This window comes from Podarcis muralis, chromosome 12 (assembly GCF_964188315.1).
Source record: "Podarcis muralis chromosome 12, rPodMur119.hap1.1, whole genome shotgun sequence".
Lineage (NCBI taxonomy): Eukaryota > Metazoa > Chordata > Lepidosauria > Squamata > Lacertidae > Podarcis > Podarcis muralis.
In genome coordinates, this window is record NC_135666.1 from 23721712 (window position 1) to 23749637 (window position 27926).

General features: G+C 39.4%; 1 protein-coding gene across 7 annotated transcripts in view; it reads right to left on the reverse strand.

The window, feature by feature from the left end:
• Positions 1-27926, reverse strand: part of MLLT10 (MLLT10 histone lysine methyltransferase DOT1L cofactor) — a 117495-nt gene that overhangs the window by 30465 nt on the left and 59104 nt on the right. For 5 of the 7 annotated variants that reach the window (XM_028749764.2, XM_028749765.2, XM_028749766.2 and 2 more), the window contains 3 exons: positions 22334-22429; positions 14056-14311; positions 9301-9870 (listed from right to left, as the gene is read on the reverse strand). In XM_028749764.2, the coding sequence (XP_028605597.1) occupies positions 9301-9870; positions 14056-14311; positions 22334-22429 (922 nt within the window). The remainder of the gene's footprint in view (positions 1-9300; positions 9871-14055; positions 14312-22333; positions 22430-27926) is intronic. The other 2 variants (XM_077936852.1, XM_028749768.2) reach the window with 1 other exon arrangement.

Below are 27926 nucleotides of genomic sequence, written 5' to 3' on the forward strand. Positions count from 1 at the left end.
ACAAACATTTGGAAGAATGATTGCTTCAATCAACAAAAATACAGCTATTAAACAGTAGAATAGGTTGCCTGAAAAATTGTGGCTTCTCCTTTGTTAGAAGGTTTTTAAGCAGAAAGCTGATGGCAACCTATCAGGGATGCTATAGTAGTGGGTTTCCTGTATCAGCAGGGTGACAGTAGATGAAATGAATTGTTGGGGTCCCTTTCTACCCTAGAATTCTAAATTGCCACTTCTTCCCTACTAGCTATAAATAAATAATCAAAAGGCCAGAACCAATATTCAGAACATTTCAGGGACACACTAACTAGCGCCTAATTAAAATAGTTGGCTTTTAGCTCTCTGAATGCCATTGGGGTACAACCTTGGATTGCATAATGAACTAAGGAATAATGTTTAAGACTAAATATCTTTCCATGTATTTTTTTAAAATAATAGCTGGTCAAAAGTGTAAGGCAGCTTGAGGTATACCTCCGTATTGCACAGCTATGAATGGAATCTAGGAAAGCCAGTCACAAAAATAATTAAAGAGAAAAAAGTGTTAGTAGTAGAATAACACTATTTTCATTTTGCTACACACAAAAACTGTAATAAAAGGAACCTGAGGAACTATTGACCTATCAGCCTCCTGCAGGCATCTACAAAGTTTTCACTGAGGTACTGAACAATTGACTCACTATAACCTTGGATTTCATCCAATCAATAGAACATACAGACCTTCAATCAGAATTTTGCACAAAAGACTACCTTTTGTGATAAATGAACCTGTGGAGAACATTCTAATATAACTTACCATCCTCTACAGTATTCATAAACTACAAGACAGCTTTTGAGTTTGGAGAAAAAGAACTCCATGTTAAAATTGTTTTAATACACACACAAAAGAATATATGTATAGATGTGGGTTTCAATGAAGAAGAATACATCTCTCTGCTGCTATTGCTCTGATCACTTACCTGTAAAAAGGGTTTTCTAACAGCTATTATATTGATTTTTTTTAAAGGCTTCTTGAGTGCATTCAATCATATTGCTTATTTTATGAATGAAATGATAGTATTAGAAAACATATCTGAGAAATGTTATATAAGTCATGGATTGTTTTCTATACAATAACTTTCCATTCAGCAATATGTATATTTTATTGATATCCATAAACCTTCAAAGAAGGTTTTGCCTTTATAATTATGTTGCACCAGGTTTTACTTCCTATCATTCTATATTTGATAAGTTTATTAAAAGCTATTTTATCTGTAGGCATACATTGTGTATTTTAAATCATGGCAGGCTGAGGGCATATTGACTTCAGTGACTTTGTGACACCAGCAACTGCCACAACAAATTTGTCCACCTCTTCATATCTATTTGCATGATTAAAATTCTCAGTATTAAATGTAGCTCTTGTATAGTCCTTACTTAACATTGTTAAATCAAAACACGATTAAAGTCAAACATTACTCTCATAGCAATTGTTAAAGAGTCTTAGACCAGGACCCAGAAACCCAGGGTTAAAATCCTCACTTGGAAAAGAAGCTCACTGCCTCTCAACGTAACATAGTTCACAGGGGGGTTGTGATGATAAAATGGGAAAAAAGAGAGCCTTGTATATAATCTTGAGCTCATTGGAGGAAGGTGGGATATGAATTTAATAATAAATAAGACAAATATACTCAAATATTACAGGCTTTTGCCAGGCTTATAGCACTTACAGAATCACATTACTACTACTAATGATGTTTGGGAGGGGGGAAATAAAAATTACTGATGAGAAATTACTGCTGATGAACATGCAGGGAGATGTAAATGAGGAAGAAGCAATGAGGAAATGAGGAAAAATGCATCATAGCAATCTTGGAAAGTGGACTGAAAGTGGACTCAGAGGTGAGCAACATAACAGCTATTTCTGGACACACCGAACTTGTGGCAGCATGAGTATATAATGGAAGATTCTGCCAAAGTAAGGGACAGGAATACAAATTCTGGTAACTGTGGAAGAACTTACTTCTTCCAAACACTACCTAATTTGGTGTGAATCTCAGTAATTATACAGTACATTGACCATGCATCCGTAAGGTACCGGTAATGCCTTTTTCTCAGGCCCCACTAGTCTGAGGCTGAATAAGAGCACTGGCCATATATGCAGACAACGAATGTGTGTATAGACCCATTTTTGATGGCTTGCTCTACAAGCCTGAGAATAAGCACCCTTCATTTTCAGCTAGCTTTCAGTGAGAGAGATAAAGAATGAGAGAGCATTCCTTCCAAGGATGGCTTCAGAAATCGAAACATCCTAGAAAGCACAAACAACGCACACACACACACACACACACACTCCGCAACTTACCACAGTCCCTCTTTATTTTAGGACAGAGCTTTCCAAACTTTTCATGTCGGTGACACACTTTTTAGACATGCATTATTTCACGACACAGTAATTCAGTTTTACTAGCAAACCAGAGGTTAAATTCACCCCCTTCCAGCCCCAAGAGGAGGATGGAGAGCATTCGCACGACACACCTATACACTGCAGTCAACACACTAACGTGTCGTGACACACAGTTTAGACAGCTCTGTCCCAGGATGTTTGGCATCCTCCATATTTCTTACCACTTTTGGAACCATGCAGTTACATACCAGGAAGCTGCCAGACACCTACGGAAACAGCACCGAAGACTAATGTCCAACTATCCAACGGAAAGAACTAGGCCCAGATAAGTGAGGTGGCAGTTCTTTTGGATAAACATTGTATAAATTTTTCTGGAAGTAGTTGGTTTTAAATCGCTGTAAATCCTGCCCCCCCCCCCACCTTCAGGGTATGGTTCACAACATCTAGAATTTAATTACCAAGCTTTGAAATATTTCAGGTTCCCGGTGTATTATTTTCCTCCCACTGAGAATTGATCAGGTGGTAACATTGCTCTGCCTTCTAGATGTTTCACCTTAAGGCAGCCTTTGTCAACCTGGTGCTGTCCACATATTTTGGACAACAACTCTCATCAGCATAGCCAATGGTCAGGGATGACAGGAGCTGCAGTTCAAAAGGTCTCCAGGGTATCAGGTTAAGGAAGACTGCTTTAAGGAGGGTCATGAGATAAAGAAAAATGCAAACTAAAATATTCACTTATTTTTAAATCATGCTGCAGTTATGCAACAAAAACATAAAAATTCCTGCCTTAGTCCAAGAGTTGATTAGCCCTAAAAAAAAGTATACATTTTATTTGAAGTCTTGCAGTGTTATCTTAAATGGAAGTTGCACAGTGGCATGCTTCAATATTGTGTTTTGGACAGCCTTCCCCAACTGGTGCCCTCCAGATACTTTGAGCTAAAACTCCCATTATATCTGCCCGCAGGCAATACTGGCTGGGATTAGTTGACAGCACCAGGTTGGAGAAGGCAATAGTTGTGTTTTCAAATATATTAATTATTTAAACAAGAGACAAGGTAGAATCTTCAAACATCACTGTTTGAAATATATTTTCCTCTGCTTGTTGTGAATGTAAATATTGCTCAAAATTCCAGCTTGGGTGCTTTTGTATTTTTTCCTCTCTACACATACCCTTGTCTGAATAAACCTGAGCATTCACAGTTTTGAATATTTAATACCAATGTTTAGCATCACAGGAGATATTATATAGCATCCAAAATCATCTTTATATGGAGCCTTAATTTTCCTTTATAAACCTCAAACAACATATTTTGTTTTTTCTTCCTCAACAACTTTTTAAACAGGCTTTTTGAAGTTAAGGGCTGGTTGTTATCTTGCAAATGAGCTACCAGGAATGTGTTCTGTGGTAAATTGATTCCAGATGCTCAACGATGATTGATCCTAAGAAGGCGTCTTAACTTTTATTTTCTTAAGAAATATTTACAAAAAGGCAGTTGCCATTTACACTTTAAGCAAGAGCTATTTCTGGGAACTGAAGTACTTATAGAAAACTGAAGAAATGGCACATCATAACCCAATTGCCTGTACAGACTTGTACTAAGTTTATATCCCACCTTTTGGTCTCCCAGATCAACAAGGCAGCAGCAAAAGAGACTGTTCTTTGGAGAGTTCAAAAGGAGGGTACCACTATTGAGAGAGCCCCATAAACCTAGCTTCTAATGGCTGGGGCACTAGAGCAGAAGACAATCTAAGTTTATGGCATGGATGGTATGGGAAAAGTGCTCCCAAATGTTTAGGGCATTGAAAGTAAAAAGTAGTACCCAAAAGGTAAGTGGCAACAAGTGACATTATTTTAATGCTGATGCAGTATGTTCCTGGTATCTATCCCCCAACTACCATGTTTTCAGCCAGTTCAGAACTTTTCAAAAGCTGCAGTGGCTGCTTCATGAGCAGCACATTAGAATAGTTTGAAGTTACCAGAACATATATAATAGTGGCTAGATTATTTCCCCCAAAAGGACACATGTGGCAAATTAGCTGAAGCTGAAAAGGTAGACCTGGACACAGATGCCACCTAGCCATCCAATCTGCAAAACTGCTCCTATTGGGGAGTGTGACCCCCTCTAGAACAGGCAAAACATTTATACGACTGGGCCATCCATCATCAACATCCCCTAGTGTGAAGATTAGGTAAAGGTAAAGGGACCCTTGACCATTAGGTCCAGTTGTGGCTGACTCTGGGGTTGCGGCACTCATCTTGCTTTATTGGCCGAGGGAGCCGGCATACAGCTTCTGGGTCATGTGGCCAGCATGACTAAGCCGCTTCTGGCAAACCAGAGCAGCGCACGGAAACGCCGTTTACCTTCCCACTGGAGCGGTACCTTTTTATCTACTTATACTTTGACATGCTTTCGAACTGCTAGCTTGGCAGGAGCAGGGACCGAGCAACGGGAGCTCACCCCGTTGCGGGGATTCAAACCGCCGACCTTCTGATCGGTAAGTCCTAGGCTCTGTGGTTTAACCCACAGCGCCACCCGCGTCCCATAGTGTGAAGATTACATGTAATCTTCACACATTTACAGTGTGAAGATTACATGTAAATTAATTCACCCCATCCGGCCTATGAACAATTCTAGGAATCAGTTCGGAAAATTTTCTACTACACTTCAGTGTCACGTTTCATCTGTTGTGTAATGACACTGTTGCAGGACAGCAACAATGCCTCCCCTGGATCTAGTGGGTGTGCTGGAGGTGATGGGTTTTCCCAGGCTTGGGTGAGCCCTTTTCAGCTTCACCCAGGCCCGGGAAGTGGATTGCAGCTTGCCTGCCAGTTATAATTTCAGGCTTCAGGATATCTTATTTACAACATCTTTTTTTTTACTATGTTCTAGGTCTAGGACGTAGGAAGAAATATATATACATAAAAGAACACAAATTTGTCACTGCATTTTTCTGTTTGTTTATTTTAAAAAGGTAGATTTCCAGGGGGGCACTTGGGAAACTCTGGTCTAAGGGATTGAGGAAAAGGTTTCCTCATCCATTTAAGGTTTTATCATCCTCTCTTACAAGAATGTGGGCAGTATTCCCACATTTCCTTAGGGGAACATTAATTGAATGGAACCATTTTTGAAGTAAAGTCTAATCAGCCAAAATCAGCTATATTAGGGCAAGCAGGTGGTAGGCCTAAGCACTCCAAGAATCTTGTACACATCCTTGGGTGAAAAAACTGCAACCCACCCAAACAAGCCTACTAATGGATGCACTGGATGTGTTGAACAGCAGACATGTACACATTGTACTGCCCAAGATAAAAAGGATATCAGCAACTCTTAAGTGCCTTGCAAATAACCACAGTGAATTACTGAGGATCTCTCATGATCACATTTCTAACCTGGTTATGAGATATCTCTAACAGCAATGAAAAGCTCTGCTTGTCAAGTTTTCCACCACAGCATTTGCGCTATCATCCTAACTGCCTCATTAGTCTCAGCTCTTCAAGAATCAGCTCCAGCAAGCAAATAATGGCAATCACCTGAACTGATTCCCTGTTCTAAAGGTTAGTCATGTTAGTCAACTGAAAACTTCCAATGAGCTTTCTGAAAACCATCAGCCACCAGGAAAAGAAAATTTTAATCTCTCTGCCATTGTTTACAAATAACTAAGGTGCTGAAACACCAATCCTCACCAGATGTTTACCTGTTAATGACAAAAAAGGAGTCAAAATATCCCTGACTATAAGATCACCAACATCCTATCAGCAGAGAGTATCAAATCTAGGGCACCTGCTATGTGCCTGCCCAACTATACACTGGGATAGCTCCAAGGTAGCCATTAAGCCCCAAATTGTTTCTACTGACATTCCCCAGCAACAACAGTCTGAGGGGTCCACAAAACCATTTCCTAGAACACCTCAGCAAGCTCAGTCAATTAGGAAGCCAGTTGGGAGTATATAAACAGAATCACTATTTTGTGTCACTGAGTGTACCTGGTGTTAGACTAATTAGTGAAGGCAGGATTTTGGGTGGAATATCTGGCAAGTAAGATGGAATATTTGAAAACCACAGAAACTCCTCCACCCTACCCTGTCCCACAACTGATGTTGCAATGAAAACACAGCTAGGCAAAGCTGGATTTCCAGCCTCCACTCTGCACAACATAAGGCCTACTCTTGTGAAACATTAATGAGCATGCAGGAATTTCAATCATTATGCCTACAAATGTATTCAGAGCTGTTTCGCTAGAAATAGTTCATGCATGCCTACAAACCTGAATGGTGGAAGTTGTACTAGCAGAAAACCAAACATGTATGGAACACATTAGCACACTCAAGATGCTGTACGAGGATTTTAAAAACTACTAAAAACAAGAGGGGGTAAAATTATCCTCCATAAATTCAAGTTGTTATATATACAATTGCTGTTGGCGTGCGGTATTTCTCCCACTTGCTTCTATTTCAAGGACATCACACAAGCATCTGTTTGGCCACTGTGAGAACAGAATGCTGGACTAGATGGGTCACTGGCCTGAATCACCAGGCTCTTATGTTCTTATAGCCATGCACTGATTTCTACATTTGTGTGTTGCCCTTCTGGAGGTGGCCTTTCCACACCAACCTCATATGATCTCTAACAAGGTCCTTCTGACCAGTATAGAACTTTGGAGTGCCGATCATCACAGTAATTCCCATGTAGGAAGCACTCAGCACTCTATGGATCATCCCCACATTTTTTATTTGCATTTTCTCAAATGTTGTTTCCTTTACCGCTTTCATGTGTCTCATGTCTACAAAGACTTATATGTGTGATTTAGGAGTGGACAAGCAAGACTGCATGTGAAATAGATATATAAACATGCCTAATAGCCACTGTATCTAACAATACAACATCTCTGAAATCCTCAAATGGTTGATTTCCAAATTCATCAAATTATTAGACCAAATCCCGTGGATTGCATCCTGTTTCATATTTCATTGGAAAAGATATGGAAAATATAGTGCAGATGACAGCTGAAGGTCCCCTTGTATATTGTTTTCAAAGCAGTGTTGATCCTGCTTAACTGATATAGTTCCTGCATAGGTACTTGATGAATCAAGCTATATCACAAAGGGCTTTCTGCTCCCAAAGACCATATTCCAATGATAACATTTCTAAATATAATAGAGGGGTAACAACACTGTGTTGTTGCTCAACCCTGCCGGTTTGCCTGAAAGTGCTAAACATCGCATACATAAAGGAATTTTAAATATCAAGGCTGTCACAAATTGGAGGGGATGCTGGCAGTGTAACAGACCTTTTACTTTCTGCATACTTTTCAAATTGCCCACATCAATTTACTTTATGTGCCCAAAATAAAATGCACACAAATTTCAGGGCCCCCCCTTAAAGTTCTATGTTCTTCAAGAACTGTTAAACAAGAATAGCCAACAGTAACTTCCTGTGTAGAAACATTTTAAGTTTGATAGGCAAGAAATAAAGAGTTGGAGGAAGAATAGTTTTAGAGAGAAAGTTCGAACTCACATACACAGGATATTTAAATCATTCTTTAAAAGTTACAGTTGCAATTATCAGGGAAGCGGTTGGAATTTTAAGGACACCCAGGAAAGATAATGCCTGTTAAAAAGCCACACAATGCTGTCGACTGCTTTCATTCTAGAGTAAAGGAAACTGTACGCTTAAAATAACAGTAGTTTTGGTAGCTGCTTCCCAGTTACAAAATATCCGCTTGTTTGCAAGCCAGAAAGAGGAATTCAAATAGCTGTTACCTTCTGCTACTATTTTCCCCTAGTCTTTTTCCATTAAAATATATCCTGGTTTAAAATATATACTGTTTTCAATATCTCTTATTGAAAACAGTAGAGTGAATTTTCTGGAAAAGCTTGAAATCAAAAAAAAAAAAAAAATCATCTTTCTTAAAGGGTATCTGAACCAAGTAAGTCTGACCTGGTTAAATAAAAATTAAAAAGTCGTATTAATTTTACTTACTGTTTAAATATCTGAAAAGTTCTCCAAATAGTCAAATTAATTACACTGCTAGTTAATTTTAGAAAATAATGCATACCTCAATCTGATAAGTGTTCCATGGGAAAATGTAACTGTAGAAATTTTTCCTTCCAACACCACTGATTAAATATTTGGACACAAACTGTAGGAGATGTCTTTTTGTGGTGCCTCTATAAAGTATACCTAAAACCCACCCAGTTAAGAAATTATGTCATGCCTCCATAAAGGCTTTCTAGTTTACAGTCTTGCACTGAAATGCTAACATTTCTCAGGATTCTACACCTTAAAAAAAATCACAGCACCTGGTATTCCAAACCCCTCAATCCAAAGCCAAGTTCAGGTATTCAATCCTAGGAATTCTTCCAATGGGTCTTTAGTGGCCTAAACATAAGTAGCACCGAAAAGGAGACCTGTAACAGACACCCACTAGCCCTGTTAAGGTGACTGCAGAAACAGTTTTCAAGGATGCTGAAGAAAACTAAGCACACGTCTCCTTTACTTTTTCAGCTATTTGCAAAACTTTAATTTTGCTTTAATTTTTTAAAAATAAAACTTTAATAGCAAAGCCAAATGCCATTACAGAACAAAACAATTATCTTTGGATGTGTCTATCAGGGATCCTCGTGAAACACTGAGAATATTAATACAAAGCGAAGAAAGTCGTTACACGTTTTCTTAACAGGCATTATTGGATGAGACCTCAGTTTGTTTCTAGTTATAAGTATTTTAAGTTCAATCTTTGTTAGTCATTATTCCAAACATGCGTATAGTGTGATGGGGTGTGTGCTAATTTTTCTATTTTCAAGATAGCCAGTTTAGGGGGAATCAACTTAGACTGAATGTATATGATCATTGAGCCCAAAGTTCCATTTTATATTATATATTCAAACTTTTGCTTTCTAAATTAAAACATATGCCTACCTGAACCAACAGGGGAGGAGCCAACACTGAGACTTTGTAGACTTCCATTCCTAAGCAACGTTGGAGATTTTTGCAAATTAGAACTGGTTATACTTCCTGCAGCAGATGCCACAGATGATGTTGGGGAGGCAGAACAAACCGATAGGTGGGAAATATTCTCCTGACTTTTATTTCCTTTTGGCCTACCAGGCCCATGTTTACACTGCTTATTTCCTTTCCGCTTCTTTTCCTTTACAGTTTCATCCTCTGTCCCAGAGGACTGAACACGCTTGTATCCTGTTGATGTAAGGCTTGAATTACCCAACTCTCCAGGTGAGCTGTCAAAAATATTAGGCTGGGAGGCAACAGTTGAGGTTGAAGGAAGACCAATTAAGGAAGTAAAACAATTCACACCCCCTTCCTGGCTTCCAGTCTCTCCTTTATGTACATCTTTGGTCGACAATGTCTGCTGGGAATGAGTATAGCTGTCATTACGTAGATCCGAGTCTGTAAAACTCAAAAAGTCCTGGGGAGACTGAACTGAACTTCCGGAAGATGACTTTATACTACTAGGAGTTCCCAAAAAACTTCCTGGAGAAAAGGACAAAAAAAGAGTGTTAAAAATAAAATAAACTGGCAAATGTGGAAGCACAGCAATACAATTAGCACATGTATCTTGTTGGCAAACAAGAAGTTACAGCAGCTTTGCTGTTTGTGTTCTATAAGAGTTTTGCTGTGATCTTTGTGCCATCTAAAAGGGGCAGGGAAGTGGCAAAGTTACAGCATATGTTATGTTCTCATATTCCCAGCCAACCTTCATTTCTTTCAGCTCTTTACTGGCCCGGACAGTAATGACTGAGATTGCACTATTAAAATGGATAAAGCCCAAGTAAATCACAAAGTAGAGGTTCTTATCACTCTGTAATTCAACTTTGGCACCAATGTTCAAATTGTTTTATAAAACTGTTTTATGATATTGTGCCAATGAAAATCCTCTAGAATATAATTTCTCAGCCACGACTGCCCTGGGGCAGAAAAGATGTCAGGGTAACTGGGGGTGGGATGGCAGTGTGCCCTAAGTTTATCCCTGTTTCTATCACTCTGACTTGCCCTTTCTAGATGGCACTGACTAATTCCCCACAAGGCAAATCTGTATGAACAAAACATTTCTCAGAAAATGGAATCCAAACATGGCCAATATGTTCCCCTTCTAATTATTAGTTTTACCAGTTTCAGCAAAACCATAATAAATAAGTCTCAAAATAACTGAAAATTAATCACAAAGCTTTCCAATAGGAAAAGAATATTCCTACAATAAATATGAGCATTGTATTGAATGCCTTTTAAAATACTTTGCATATATGTCAAATGCTTTCAGTACAGAGGCTGATGAACATATCTGTAAAAAGTGAAAAGAGATGGTTCAGATGTCATGACAAACCATAGTTTAGAATTATAACTGTGATCCTGGGATTCAATCAGTGATTGACAGGTCTTGCGAAGTCCCTACTTGGCTCCTCAGAAATTTACAATCAGCTGAAGGATTACAATAACAAGTTTCAATCTCATATAATTTTCCCTTCCCCCTCTATGAGGAGCTCAGAAACTTTAGACTGCATTGTAGATTAACCAGAGTTTACCACTCTAAACTGTGGTTACTCTTAACCATAGCTTCTTGCAACAAAGCAGCTAAGATTAAGCACAGTTAATTTTGGTACTGTGGCTGGCCACTGTGAGAACAGGATGCTGGACTAACAAAAATTACAGCATGCAGTAATTCCTTGCTGGATGAAAAGGGGTTGGCAGCTGGTGGTCCTCAGGCCAAGACAAAAATGTAAAAAGGCAGGACCATAAAAAACTGCACACATTACACTATACAATTATACACAAATCAAAAATAAAATAACAATAATAGAAACTAGATTCTGAAAACAGTAAAATGCAAAATCTACAGAAAATCAGAAGATAATGTGACAGAACAGCTTAATGCAAATTTTTAAAAAAGGCTTTCAGGTGCCAAACAATAAGATAAACAGCTTCTGAATAACATGATGAAATGTGTTATATGTTATATGACAGAAGAGAGTGGCAACTGATTTCACAGCTGCCAAACCATTGCGTCCCTTTTAGGTGTCTTGAAACAGTTTCATATAAAGGAAAGATAAGTTAGGTTGACAACTAGTGTGATGTAGAGTGCTGCACTAGGAGGCACACCCACACCCCAGAAACTCAACAGTTGTTGCAAAGATAAAACGTGAAAGGGAAAAACTATCCTCACCACCTTGGTGAAAGAAAGGTGGGGTATAAATTGAAGAAGAAGAAGAAGAAGAAGAAGAAGAAGAGGAGGAGGAGGAGGAGGAGGAGGAGGAGGAGGAGGAGGATAAATGACTTAAGACACACACTTGTCAGAGGTGCACTCCAATCTTTTCCTCCTAACTCCTCCCCACAAAAGGAGAATCATAAGGAGAACATCAGGTACATTAGGGAGAGAGGGAAGCCTCTAATCCCTGTTCACTTACTACCAGCTCCCATATTTAAGGTAGCATGGAGGGAAACCGGGAAAGTGGCTATAACTGTCTAGCCCAATGGCAAAGTAGCCTGCCAGTAAATAACTGCTAATCAGGGTATTTGAAGCCAAGTGTTCCCAATACACTTCTAAGATATAGGTTGACATTCAACAGAAGGAGAAAATTAGGACACTATACTGAGGAAAATGGCCAAGATAGCTTTTCTTATATGTCTAATTTCTTCCTTGCTTGAGCACTAATCCTTTTGTCTTTATTCCAACATGCTCCCATACTGTGTAATGTTTACGTAAGTTGAGGACAGATATTATAGAAAATACAACAGAAAATCACCACAAGGTAATCCTGCTCAACATCTAAAGGAATAGTCTCAAGTGTAACAAGAATAAAGAAGAAAAATTGTTTGTACTGCCCCAAAGGAAGCTGACATTCACATTTCATTTAGAGAGCTATGCGTGATTACAAACAGTATTTCTTATTCTACTTAAATATCAATATTTATCTCAAGTACACTCAGGTTACTATCCTATGCATGCTTACCTGGGAGTAAGTCGTATTGAACATAGTGGGACTTATTTTTGAGTAAACATGCACAGAACTGCACTGGAAATGTGCATGTGTTTTGCATTTATATCTTATACTAGGCAGTTTACGTCCTGTATATAATGTGGATAATATAAGCAAAATCCATTAGGAAGGATTAGATTTTCATATGTGTTAACTTGGTAGTCACATTTCTAGCTCACTTGAACCTATGAAAAGCTGCCTTATACAGAGCCAGACAATTTGGTCTATCATGACTAATACTGTCTACCCAATATTGTCCACCCTAACTAGCAGCACCTGACCAAGGTCTTTCCCAGCTCTACAGCCTGTGTAACTGGAGATACCAGGGGTGGAAACTGGGACCTTCTACAAGCATGTTATCTGCTGTTTGATCTATTGTCTTTCCCCCACAAGCCCAGGACAGGCAACAACTACTTTTCAAACAGGCTGTTTTGAATGTGGAAGAGATGCCAAGGTATTTTGGCTTCCCACCTGTACCAGCTGTCTGGAATAAAGCCCAGGTATACTGAATAACTGCAGGGGTAGAAAAACAGGCATGAAAGGGGCTGTTTCTACTTTATAGCATCACAGGAAATTGAGGAAGAAGAATTGTAGAAATGAAGAGTTGGAAGGGACCATGAGGATCATCTAGTCCAACTCCCTGCAATGCAAGAATCTTTTGCCCAACGTTGGGTTCGAACCCACAAGCCTGGGGTTGAGTCTCATGCTCTACTGACTGAGCTACCCCCCCCATCTCCCAAAGATCAAAGAGAGGGCGATTTTGTGAAAGTAAGAGGAACAGAAAGAAATACCACAGGAAGTTTGCAAAAGCTGTTTGCTCATAGGAGAGAATGGGGAGTGATAGGCCTGGAACTCTTAGGTTCATCAGCAGAGACCCAGGGTGACTTTGGCTTAGTTCAGATGATCCTCCACGCCATGAGTTGGAAAATCAAATCAAGTCTGGATTGCTTATTCTCACCTACACAAAAGATTCCCTCCTCCATTATAGTACAACCATAGTTAGTTGTATGTTACAGCTATGTTTCAAGCAATTATTTGAAATCGTGGTTTTGAAAAACACGGTTCAGAGGTTAGTATTAATCATAGTTGCCTGATTCTTCTGTCGTGGCAGAAGAAATCCATAACTACAGCAGGGTATCTGTGTGTAAAAAGAGTGGATCATAACATATGGAAAGGATAACTAGAATGAAGTGAGCTAAATACGGTGTCAAATATTAAAATATCACCATTTAAACAAGCATTGATTATAGACCGTCCATTATTTATTAAGTAGCATGAGCAGTTTGCTTCAAAAAAAAAGTGTTACTGCATACAGACTAAAGAAATGTAGTGATTGATTAAATGTAATCAACAACCTGAAAGACTGTATGAATACAGAATCATTTGCCTGTGTCTCAGCTGGAAAAACAGGGTTCATCCCCTCAGATGGTTATATTTCATAGCTATAAAAATATTCCTGGAAAGGAATATTCTAATCACAATAATAGTACTTATCTATTTCAAGAAAAGATGCATTACTTCTGCTAGCTGTCCCAAAACATTTTCTCTCAACTAAATTAGCATACAATTCAGTTATTGCATTGATCAAATATAATACACAGAAAAGTACTTCTAAATTTGCAAAGTTTTTAACCTATTTAATACTTGGCAGTCATGGAAGTTATATAGTATTCTTGAATAATACCTTGTTGAAAAGTACAAGCTGCTGACACCGGAGCTCCAGGAGTCCTTCCACCACCAGGCTTTCTTCCCCTCTGACCTGAATTATGACCTGCGGACTTCTTCCCTTTGCTCTCTGAACCTCTGGCCTCTGAAACATCTTTACCACTTGAAGCATGTGCAGACACTTCCTGGAAATTTGCATTTGTAAAGCGAGCTGCGGTATCTTCCAGCCTCTTCAATGAGCCTGTCATAGAGTTGTTGGTAGTGCTTGTGTAAGTCTAACAGTATTGAAGTGGGAAAGAGGAAGTTGAGAGAGACAGTTAGACCACAATAAATTAACTGTACTCCAAAAGACACACAACGTTGTTTCAATTCAGAAACATAGATGTGTCCCAACATTCTAAAACAGCATAGACAAAGTTAAAGCTAACTATGTTATAAAGTTGCCACTTAAAATAACTGAGCACTTTAAAGGTGGGTTTAAAAAAAATTTAAACTGACAGGGAACTATAAAGAACAAAATACACTTACTAATATATCAGCAAGATATCAGCTGTCAGTTTTGCTAGCATCAGATTGCAGCAATTAGTAGAAGTGCACATACTGGCATCCCCTTACACTTAATCATGATACTTCTATTTATTAAATACAGAAAATGTCAGCTATTTTTCCAAACACTAGTTCCTGCTGAAATGCATGCTTTTGCAACATGTAACAACAGGTTATTCTGTAAATTAATCTTTATTGCCTTAGATTTGCAGATATAAGCTTTTGTAAGGTAGCTCTTTTCCTTTAGGTTGTTCAGACTATTGTAATTATCTGAAAGGTAGTTTTTAATTTTCTGTACAACGTATAAAAGAAAATACAATATGATGAAATACAATACACTTACAACAATATTTATACTTATTCATTAACACATGTATGGATTTTTTCTGCAGTGCTGCTTGCAATTTAAAAATTAGTAACTAAATCTTAAAGCTGATTTTCTACTGGTAAAAATTTAGTAGTTATGGGCCAGGATCTATAGAGCTCTATAGGTAAAGTTAAAGGGACCCCTGACCATTAGGTCCAGTCGTGGCCGACTCTGGGGTTGCGGCGCTCATCTCGCTTTATTGGCTGAGAGAACCGGCGTACAGCTTCCGGGTCATGTGGCCCCAGCATGACTAAGCCGCTTCTGGCGAACCAAAGTAGCGCACGGAAACGCCGTTTACCTTCCCGCCAGAGCGGTACCTATTTATCTACTTGTACGTTGACGTGCTTTCTAACTGCTAGGTTGGCAGGAGCAGGGACCGAGCAACAGGAGCTCACCCCGTCGCGGGGATTCGAACCACCGACCTTCTGATCAGCAAGTCCTAGGCTCTGTAGTTTAACCCACATGCCTATAATACTTCCATATATGCACAAATGGATTGCATATTTTCCCTTCTAGGTGCACACCCTTGAACCATATCAACTACTGCTCAAGAAGGCTTCCCCAACCCTCAAGTACAATGTTTTTAAGGGACAGCAGGTGCTGCAGTGCAAAGCAGGCCTTTTTAAAAGAAAATAAAATGTGTGTTTGCATGAAACACCATTCACAGCCCTTTGAATTCTTGCCAAAGGTTTGTTTTTTTAAAACCAAAACAGAACACAATTCAGCCAACCATTAAAAACTTAGGTTTCATTCATTTTAATGGAAAAGATTTGAACATCTCCTTAATGCTCTCTAATTGAAGTTCAAAGTGCTTAAATCTGGCTAGATTGCACTCCTAATTCTGCAACAGAATTACTATGGGGTTTGTTTTTTGTAAAAGCCATTTTTGGAAATGCTTCAAACAATTTTTTCAAAATGGCAGACGTAAGCCAGTGAAACAAGTGCAGTATGGTTTCACTTCCTTAAGTGTCAACAAGCACTTTGTCCACTTAAAGTTGTTGTTGTTTAAATTTGTATACCACCCTCCATCTGAAGATCCTAGTGCAGTTCACAACATTAAAATACAAAATGAGAATGCAAAATACATAATAAAACAAAAACAAACCAATAACCCCCCTCCCACAAACACATTTAAAAAGCCATAGAATGTTAATCAGCCAAACACCTGGTTGCAGAGAAACGTTTTTGCCTAGCGCCTAAAGACATGTAATGATGGCACCAGGTGAACCTCCCTGAGGAGAGCATTCCACAAATAATATAAACATATTTGACATATTGATTAAATTAAAATACTTCTAATTTACTTCACACAATCTGGAAAAACACCAAACATGAATCTTTAATGAAGTTTTTAAAAATATACCCCTGAGAAAAATATTGTGCGGTCCTAGTGAATCAGGTAGCAAGTGGCCATATACAATATAATAAAGACATAATAGAGAAAAAAATATTTTTTCTAGCATTTCCACAGGGTCAAATGTGTTGCATGTTCATGAGTAACAAATGAAAGAAAGCTTTATTCAGAAACTTGTACCATGTTGGAACTTATTTGAGGTCCTCATTTCCCTATGGGAGATTAATAAAATTAAACCATGTAGAAGCCATGTTAAACTTAACACCTGATGATTAAACTTCATCAAAGTTACTGCATTTTACATTAAATATGAGTTTCTCTGGTTCCATGGGTGCAACACCCAGAGGAATTCCCACAGGGTATCATCAGGCCTCCACCCATGATCTTGTGCTCTACCTGGGCCTCCTATTTCTTTTAATAGCCTGCTGTGCTAACACACCCTCCTTCTCAACCTAGAGCCAGTCTCATTTCTAAGGGAGATGCCAGAAGCCCCACCTTAGGGATTTCCATCATTCCTCTATCTGCTTTCAAATCTGAGACAGGCAAATGTGTTACAGGAAGAATGAAGGACATTCATAGCTTGCACAGTTCCAGTGGCAGCTGTTACTGCAAGTCTGGCCTCCCAAATGAGTACGGATGGCAGTGGAACTACTGCCCGTACTTCTCCTTCCCCACCTCCTGCAACTGTCAGGACAGAAAATCGTTGTGCACATGTATACACAATCCATTTCCTGATCTTGGTCCCCTTTTATTTTTATTTCTAATGCTGTACTTCTGCAAAGCTGAGTTCCCCTGTGTCTTCTGCTGCCTCTCGAGTGGGAGGGTGGGGTGCCATTTTGATTCTATATGTATCAGCATTCGCCCCATAAAATAAAGGGAATGTTTTCCTTCAACCAAATGAAACCCAGCTGAATCCAAGAGCAAATTTAGAAGTGATAAAGACCAACAAAGCGCAATCAGTGTAATTCAAAAGGGTGACATTTTGTTATGTACTTTGGAAATGCAATATAAACTTTCACCTAAAAGATTAGCTCTGGCCAGTTTTCTCAGGTGCTGTTTACACTTAACACACATTTTTCTACAAACATATTCAGTACTCCTAGAAGCTGTCAGCATGGGATAGTGGCTGCACCCCAGGAACAGCTTTGACTGGTTGGTTAAACCAGGTGAGGGTAGCTTATGGGTTTCAAACCCTTGCTGAGTTACGGACTTCCCCTGCATGCAAAGACAGGCTCTGGCAGACTGAGCGGATGAGACCAATAGTAGTTCCAACAGTCAAGAAAGCAGTTTCTGCATGAGCTGTAGAGGAAAGTGAGGGGCAGATGGGACTTCTCTGGGAGGGTAGCCCATCAAAAAGAAGGAAAATTCTGATCCTAGGCATCCAATTCCTTGCAGAACATCTCTGGCAGAAGAAAAGGCTCAGGAGTAAACCCTACACCAATCCGAAGTAGAATCCCTAAGACGGTTCAATGGCACCTTGTACGCTTCATTCCAGAAATTCCTACAGCCAAGCTGGTGCCAAACGTAGTCCAAAGGAAAGCAGAGCAATACATCAGCGAGGCTGAGAGGGGGGTATTGCCGTTTGGGCAGCTCAAGACCTCAATACATACTGCTCAGGCTTGCGCCTCAGGGAGGTCACTTCTGTGATGCTAACGCAGCAAACATAACACAGGAGGCAGCAGTTATGAGTTACCAACACAGCAGGTGCTGTGCTTCTCCAGCAGTTTGACTTTGCTCCTGGAGAGGCACTCTATTGTCTCTCAAGACAGACGGATGCCAACAAGTATTTGAAGACGTTGCACATCATACATTGCTTAGAATCAGGGTAGCTGAACAAATGCATGTTCCTACATGAAACCTCCCATGTGTACGTCAGCAAATGATGCTTTGAGATGCCCTTGACATATGTGGTGAGGCTAATGGGAAACCAGAGGCCTTTTACAGGAAGGATGCCACGTCTCCTCAGACAGGCTCACCTGTGCCTATTTTGCTATCCTTTGGAGCCAGGAAAAAGTCTCCATGTTCTCCCAGACCTTTTAAAGACTATTTTAATCTGCTGCATTTAATTGCTGACATTATTTTTATTGCCTGTCTAACTCTAGTTTTGTATTGCATTTTGTTTTTATTCTGAGTGTCTATCTTTCTTAAAAAAAAAGTTGTGGACCATCTGACGTCAAACAGGCAAGCCATTGTTTATTCTAGGTGTCTTGTGAGGTAAGCAGCTTCAGTTGTGACTAATTATAAACCAACTTCTATTTTATAATAGGTTTAAAAAGCTAATAAATTGTGGCAAAATTCCATGAAGCCTCAGAAGTGACAAATTAAAGCTTAGCATTCCAGAACAGGGGGCGGGATGGGGGGGGCGGGCGCTTACTGACTGAAACCTAGCTGAAACCTAGAAAGTGCCTTTCTAATTACAATTCATCTTTCTCAGACACTTTTCTAGGACGTTTTAAGAATCTGGCCATTTCATTAGGTATTATTTCCCCTCATATGCCTTGAGAAATTAAATGGCTTCTTAGGGCAACCTGCTCTGCCTTGAGAAAGAAGACCACAAAGGAAGACCACAGGCTCTTATTTGGAGTATTCTACACCAGCATCTTCACTATTCCCAAATGAGGTACAGTGGACACTCGGGTTGCGAACGTGATCCATGTGGGATGCACGTTCGCAACTGACAGCTTTCACAACCCACAGCAGCACGTCTGCGCATGCGCAGGTTGCAATTCGGCACTTCTGCACATGCACAAAGCACAATTTAGCGCTTCTGTGCATGTGCGACCATTGAAACCCAGAAGTAACCCATTCCAGTACTTACGGGTTTCGGCTGTCCGTAACCCGAAAAAACACAACCTGAAGCATCTGTAACCTAAGGTATGACTGTATTGCATTTTCTCATCCATATTCCACCTTTTTCAGGAGAAAAAGCCAACAAGCAAATATTGCAATTAACATGTATAGTTATTTTATTTGATGCAACAGCTGGCTGGGGTGGAGGGTGGGATAAAGATGGGGACCTCAGCATGCCGAAAAGAGTGGTTGACCTTCTTGCCCAACAACTCCTCCACCTAAGGCTGTCACTGGTGTCAAGAACAGTCTCCCCATTGGGACAAGCATCAGCTTCAGAGACATAATTTTTGTCAGGACCATGATGGGGGAAGCATTAACTCCTCTCCCCGTGTGCCATGGTCCCAATCCCAATTACTCCCATCCTAAACAGTTTTTTAAAATAAAGGAACAAGATTCATCCAATGAAAGCAGACAACACGTAACTTGCCCAGCTTCAAGATGCAATTCCAGAAGAGAACTTGTATCCCTGGTTAAAAGTCTCTACCAAACATGTTCGTAGTGGTTATAGTTCAGTATATTTTAATTCTTGCATTATGGAATGTGATCCAGTAGTTTGCCCTTCATACTATACTAATAACTGCCACAGTGATGAGATACCCCATAAGCCCAAATATCTTTGCTTGATTCTATTTTTCTCTCTCTATGGTGTCAAATACCAAACACTACTTCTGATTTTTTAAATTATTTTTTTTGCTGCTGCTGCTGCTAATATACTATAGTATATTAAAAGAGAAACCATCAGCTGTATGTAGAACTAAAGAAAATAGTGCCATTTTATTAAACCATTACCAAGGTACTTGTAAAACAGTGGAGTGTTTGAGAGTCTTTGAATTGGCTATTATCTCTCCAGAAACATTTTTTAACCAATTGGTATGGAGAAATGCAAAGAACATGCAACTGTGTAAGTGCATTCACATTTGAATACTGGAATCCCATCTACATAAATTATAGAACTGTCATCCAGCAAGAGATTCTAAAACTTAGGAATTTTCAGTTACAAAAGGAAGGTCAGTGTTGGAACTTGCTGCTTTGACATGAGGAATGCTAGGTCTTTCTTTCTAAAAGGACAAGGCCATGAAAAGAGAAAATACTGGTGATTAAGATAGTCAGGTGACTGCATTATAGACTATCATTACAAACTAGTTTGATGAACACTTATGAAAAAGTGGGGGAAATTGTACCCAATGTTTTAATCTATTTTCTCTACACCACTTGAGAGAGAAGTATCTGAATCTTCCCCTTGGGTATCATTAGGAAACACTCATATGGGTATAATTTCCAGTTATACTTCTGCTTATATTACAGATTTGTTCAAACAACATGGTGTTGGAAACCGAAAGCTAACTCCACAGCCATGAAATCTAGAAACACATTTTGCGAACAGAAACATAAATTTAAGCCTACCACCTACATAAGAAACCTTCACATGATAGGAGCTCCATATGACCTAAAGCACCAAAGGAAAAAAATCTCTTAATGTTCCTTTTATACGTAGGTCACATAACTTGCATAGAAACAAGATCCTCAGGTGAGAGATATGAACACATTTTGACATACAAAACAATGCCCAAATGCCAATATTTCTGCTGATTCTCTTGCAAAGATTTTATTTTTAAAAAATCTGGAAGCAAAAAAATATTTTAGATATCATCTTTGCCTAAAGACCACTAGGTTATGGAAACAGTACTGTACACTTCTTCTAGCAAAGAGGGGGTGGGTACGATAACCAAAATGATACTTAGCCTACTGGATAAAATGTCTGCCAAAGCAGAAGATGTGTTACGAAGTCACATAAGTAGACTAAGGACAGGAACTCTAAAGCATCAAAAATATAGCCCAGAAATGCAGTGATTTGAGTCCAATCTGTGAGTTGTATCCAGTGTTAGTCATATGTAAAAAGGTAAAGGTACCCCTGCCCGTACGGGCCAGTCGTGTCCAACTCTAGGGTTGTGCGCCCATCTCACTTAAGAGGCCGGGGGCCAGCGCTGTCCGGAGACACTTCCAGGTCACATGGCCAGCGTGACAAAGCTGCTCTGGCGAGCCAGCACCAACGCAGCACACGGAAACGCCATTTAGCTTCCCGCTAGAAAGTGGTACCTATTTATCTACTTGCACTTTAAGGGTGCTTTCAAACTGCTAGGTGGGCAGGAGCTGGGACCGAAGACGGGAGCTCACCCCGCCGTGGGGATTCGAACTGCCGACCATGTGATCGGCAAGCCCTAGGCGCTGAGGTTTTACCCACAGCGCCACCTGCGTCCCTTTAGTCATATGTACAGTAGACCAATTAATATTCATTTCAGTGGGTCTACTCTTAACAGAAATTAGTTGGAAAACTCCAATGACTTTTGGGGTTGAGACCATACTTCCTACTCTCCTTCCTTTCTTTTTGCTGTAGAGGTGTCTAGAACACCCATCTGGTTATTTTTGTGTGAGATCAGTTTGAGTTATTGCAGCCTGAGAATGTGGGCAGGAAGGTTGCAAGGGTCAAGCCAAAAACATGTTATCTTGTCCCTTGCCCAACATGGCCTGTGAGATCTAGTCAGCAGGGACTGACAGGGTGGGTTCACAAGGCGGTTAATGCCTGTGTAGACAGTAGTGTCTGCTGCCTCCTCCCTTGGACGGATTTACTGCCCAACACTTACTGTTTCTCTGATACTGCATAATTGAACCAGCTAGCTGAACAAATTACTTGGAAATATTGTTTCATGTATTTTAACTGATTCAATTGTGGAAGTTTCAACAGACTATGATGTACTATACATGTACTGTACTATATATATGGTACTCCAGGGTTTGTTAAACCAGAATTTCCTCTGACATCCAAACCATGATACTTACTGGCAAACTATAGTATAGATTACAAATGAGAATATGAAAATTTTAAAATAATTGAGGCTATTCTATTCTATTTATTTATGTAAGCAGCAGAGTACTTTAGCAGAATAGTAATATAGAATCAATGATATCCCATTTTTTTAGAAAACATGTACATTTAAAAAATCAAGTTTGTTATATTACAAATACCTAATAGCACCGATGTTTGATCAGAAGGACTGCTAGTCATCAATAGGGGGTTCTCTGTGATAAGCAATTTAGCAACAGCAGAATTCCTCACTCCATAAAACATACACCAAGAATATAAATGTCATTCTAAAGAAGATGTAGGAAAAGCTCACTTACTTTCTCTGTAGTTACTGTTAGAGAAGGAACCAGAGACGGTGAGGATTCTGATTGCTTCTTGTGTTTTTGTTTATGTTTATCCTTTTCTTTATATTTCTAACAAAGCATGAAAGCAAAATAAAATGCAACATCAGGTTTAGGCAAAATGATTTTTTTGTCATTTAAATTGTGTTAATATGAGCTGCTACTAAAAATTAATAAAGGGTTGTATCCAACAGAAGTCATCTCATTCACATAAAGACTTCTGCAATGGAACCTGACCTCCCTTCTCCTCCGTGTTCCCAGCATACACACACATAGACACAACCAAACAATTGCTCTGGAGAGTTGTGGGGAAACTCCAGAAGATATCTGGGCTGGGGGAGGAGAGGGGGGAAAGTTCTTGCAGCAACAAGACAACTCTGTTGGATACAGCCCTCAGTGTTTCTGATGTATAAGAAACTACTAATGTTTTATTGTAGTGTAATAAATGCAAATTAGTATTGTTAATAAAGAAGGTATAAAAAATTTAATGTTGTCCATTTCTCCTAGAAACATGATTTTATATCACATCATAAAAACAGATATCCACACATCTTTTGCTTGGCTTGCTAGCCATCTTTCATTTGTGGTTGCCACCATCCACCCAGCTCCAACTGTTCAGAGCACTTGGGAGAGGGTCAATAGTTTATTCTACCTCCTGCAGGTCTTCAGAGAATGCAAGCAGCAGCATGGATATTACTTCTTCCCCAATGCTTGTAGGAAGTGGGGAAGTGGGATGTGTCTGTTTTCTTTCACTATGATTTTACAGAGGGAAACGAAACAAAACACCCTCTCCTTCATATTTGCAGAGAATCCACTTGCCAGAGGGATGGTACTTGTCACTGGCAAAATGAGCAATTTGGCATAATCTGCCCTTATATAAATTTTGCATTTATATACTTTTTGAGCAATTTTTGCTGGAAAGGCAATAAATTATATCATTCAATAAAGTATCTGAAAAACATGGACATAGCAATGCAATCTTTTTTTAAGGTTCTGGATGAAATCCTTCTAAAAAAAAAATTGCTGTTGAAATGTACAAGTTTAATAATCAAAATATCATTCGACCAATAAGAGTGACCACAAAACTTCAGCAGCTATTACAACCAAAATAAAAAGCCAACAATATATATATGCACGTATAAACTATATGTGTTCCAACAATTTTCTTTTGCAGCTTTAAACACTCCTGTGCCTCTTTACAAAGTCCCTAACTTTTGAACCAATTTCTACTGCAGATGGTATGCAGCAGCCACCTAGGAGAAATATAAATCCTGAGTTTTCCCACTTTTCCTTTCCCTCCCTTAGCAGAGCAAAGCTTGTGCAAAAGAGCCAAGGAAGGGGGCGGGTGTCAGTCATTACTTGTTTTCCCACCTGGGCAAGAGTGAGTGAGAAGTGGGTGAAGAAGGCATCACAGGGAGTATGATAGCTCTTCCATCTTCAGCTCTTCTTGTCTGGAGGTCAGGGGCACCAAGTGGAAGGTGAAGCAGCAGCCCCAAGCAAGAGATGAGAAGATAACCCTGTCTCTGCTGTTCCAGCAGCAACCAAACCACTCTGTCCCTTTATATCATTGCAAATGGTTCTTCCTTCCTCGGAAGCAATTCAATGAGCCACAAGAGGGATGCCAGCACTATTAGCTGCAGAAAACATCCTCACTTGCTACTCTACACTCTGTCACCCTACCAGATAGCCATCACCAGTAAACAGTGTAATAGTGGATGTATTGGAGGAAATAGAAATGGGTAGCTTTATATAGAGGAAATTCTGAGTAGACATGTATAGGATTGTACTGTTATACTGTTTGAAATCATTATTTTATTTAAAACTGAGGGAAAGATTTACTTTCCCTTCTCTCTCCAAAAAACACATTACCAACTACCATTTGGACATTAAAAAGTCATAGTAACTAATTAAAAATAAAGGTATTCATTCTGCAAGCTCAGAGGAGTAAGATATGATATATCTTTACTACATGCAGAAGAGTTGTGCCGACTGTGGAAACATGTATTGATAGAATTCAGTATCTGAACCAAATCCTGAACTGGATGCACTTTAATATAACCAGAAGAACTAGCTATGAAAGTAGGTTATGCAGTGGGCAATGATAATTCTATAAAAGATCTATATTCAAAATAATATTTGGCAGGTTGACTTTCGTTCTGCTGAGAAAATAGTACCTAAAGTACTACTAAAAAATGGCACAAATGTCTAGCTGAATGCTGAGGTACAAAGTATATAATGGACTGTAAACCTGCTTTCCTGATAAGGACAATAAAAACAATAAACAAATCAACATCAAGGGAATAATGCATGTTATAATATAAACACAATAACCCAAGATTACAACTACCCAATCTTAAAAACTGAACATTACACAAGAATTTGTTTTAAACATGGATGAATGAATTTTCACATTTATTTTCAAATTCAGCAATAACATTTGTAAAGACTGGAAAACAACCTGGCATGGTCTATATGAATCATTTAGTTTATTTAAAAGTGAAATAAATACTCCTAATGCTGTATGCATTTGGCTGGCATGATATATCCCCATAGCTTATTCATCTCAAATTTAGAGAGGTGGGGAAGTGCCTTAGATTGGCTTCCTGCAAAATTACAGATCAAAAGTAAATACTTTCAAAAAAGCTCAAAGTAAACTAGAGGACAGGCACAAGAGGTAGACACATTGAGCTGCTTCATGTGTAATGCCAAATCACATCTTGGCAGTACATGAATGAGCTCTGTCCTCAGGTACTCTGCTTCTTTGTTTGATCAAACCATAGTTTGCCATTACATCCAAACTGGCTAACTAGGACTGCAATCCTAAATGAAGTGGAATACACAATGGAGGATAGACAGAGAGGGGAAGTGGATGGGCACACAGCTTCTTCCCATAGCTCCAAAGCATGGGAAGAACTCATATGGGTATAATTTCCAGCTGTTGGTGTTACATGTGAACCAACCCATATATGGAAGACAGAAGGCAATCCGTCAATATTAACAGATTTGTTTTGCTCCGTCAACATATAAATGATAAACTAAGAATTAGATATCAATATCAGCTTCAGTGCTCAAGAATTCAAATTCCATCAGCATTAATTTAAAGAACACTAGTGGGAGAGATCTATTCATCTGCTCAAAACAATTTATGATTGTCCATATTATGCTTGAAGCATAAACCACTATCTCAACAGATTCTACCAATTTCAGCAATTCATATAGAAACTGTATTTGAAGATGCTGAGCACTCTTTTGGAACTAAAGAGAAAAGGCTATTAGAGACTTCTACTGACACTTTAGAATTAAAGAATGCCAGTTTTTAAGCTGGAAAAGAATTAGTGCAGGTAAACACAATCTATATGTGAGAGTGCCAAACATTTGCAATTGCAATAATATACGACAAAAAGAATAATTATGTTAACGCTTTCCATATACTCTGTTACACAAACCTTAAGTATCAGAAGATAAATTCCATCCCCAAAGTAACTAGAGAATCACATTTCCACAATCCTAATTGAAAGGAGATTTCAGTCTCCAGTATTATTCTTAAATATATATAGAACAGTAACTCTAAATATGACAGTTGTAGATGTTCAGGGCTGAGATATAGTGACTATTCCAAGGTCACCATATAAGCTTCATAGCTGAATGTGGGTTTACACTTGGTCTCCTCCGTGCCGGCTCTGCAGCACTCTAAGCACTACAGCACCCTATCATGCAAACCTAGCTACACTTGATTTTAAAAAGTGTAGACACAGACACACAGTAATCACTTCCCATATCTTGAAGCTACTCCATGATAAAAAAGTTATGTGCTAATTATCCAACATACAGTTGTACAAGTTCATAGGAGAAATTAAAATAGGATTTTCTTTCTCTCAAATACAGAGAATTGTTGCAGGCAGTGCTATTTTTCTAGAATAAGAGGTGCTCACCATAAATGCCTCCCCCGTTCTCTTATAATGGCAGTAGTGCCCACCTGAGAGATGCTGGTGAGTTCCAGTTGAAAAAAAAGCCCTGGTTGCAGGTTTGGTTCAGACATTATTCTGATTGAGTATCAAACCATGTTTCAGTGATTAGAACACATCCTAGTTTTGTGTGCTCCTCATTATCGCTTCTCCCTGCCCATGCATATTTCCCCTCCCTTTGTGGCAATTTAACCAGAAGAATTTCAAGGCTAAAGAAGCAATCAAAGGAGACCTATAATTTATGAGTTTCTCTAGCTTTCTCTACCCAACATCTTATATCAGGATGTTGTAACTGGTATATAGTTACTACTGACCACCACTGGTTCTCAAACTAAACTATGGAAACTAGGCGTATATCCTGGTTTAATTTAGCATCGTTTTATTGCTTGAGAGCAAACTTTTGTTAGCAGTAGCTGTGGTTATGCTGGTTCAGATACCCCAATGAATCACAGTCATTGCTAAACAGCGAAAGGCAGTGAAAGAAGTAAATGAGTCCAAAGGGGAACAGGGAATGGGGCGTGCAAGCCTGAAGAGCATTCCCAACCGCCAAAGCACAATTTGGTAAATACAGTAACAGGATACTGTATCTGAATGCCACAGTCTAGGCAAATGTTGCAAACTGTGATTTGAGGAGTCAAAACACTTAACTGTGTTGCTACATCCAATGTAACAACCAAGTTACATAACAGCCAGTAGTAGTAGAAATAATAAATAATGGTTTTCTAGACATATATTACAGAGGACTGGCTATGTTATTCGGTTTTAGCAAAAGCAATTTCTGCCAGTACACTTTTTTTGTAGTACTGTATACTTTCTGTGACTAGACTTCATCTTGTGCAGATTATATTGCAGTGATGTAACCTCAAAGTTAAGGGACGCGGGTGGCGCTGTGTTCTAAACCACTGAGCCTTGGGCTTGCTTATCAAAAGGTTGGTGGTTCAAATCCCCGCAATGGGGTGAGCTCCCGTTGCTCAGTCCCAGCTCCTGCCAACCTAGCAGTTCGAAAGCACGCCAAAAAGTGCAAGTATATTGATAGGTACTGCTCCGGCGGGAAGGTAAACGGCATTTCTGTGCGCTGCTCCGGTTTCACCAGAAGCGGCTTAGTCATGCTGGCCACATGACCTGGAAAAACTGTCTGCAAAAGCGGACAAACACCGGCTCCCTCGGCCTGTAAAGCGAGATGAGCGCCGTAACTCGAGAGTCGTTCGCGACTGGACTTAACTGTCAGGGGCCCCTTTACCTTTAACCTCAAAGTTGTGGAAACAACTGAAGCCACGGCAGGATTTCAATAGGAAGGTGAAAAGTAATACGTCAGGATTCACCTAACACACTCTGTCAGTGAAAGTCCTTCTCCGACACACATGCACACAAAATTGGCTCTGGGGAGGTCAGGAGAACACCCAGAACAGTGTGGGGACTGTTTGTAATAGCATGACACTGAATTCCACCCATAGCCTTCTGATCAGGCTGTTGCAGCAGAAATGTGTTTCCTACAATCTCTTCCTATGGAAGGGCAATTTAATCAGAATCATCTCAAGGCTAAACAAGCAAGGCTTATGAATTATGGGTCTCCCTAGCTTTTCCTACCCAAGTGCATTACGATT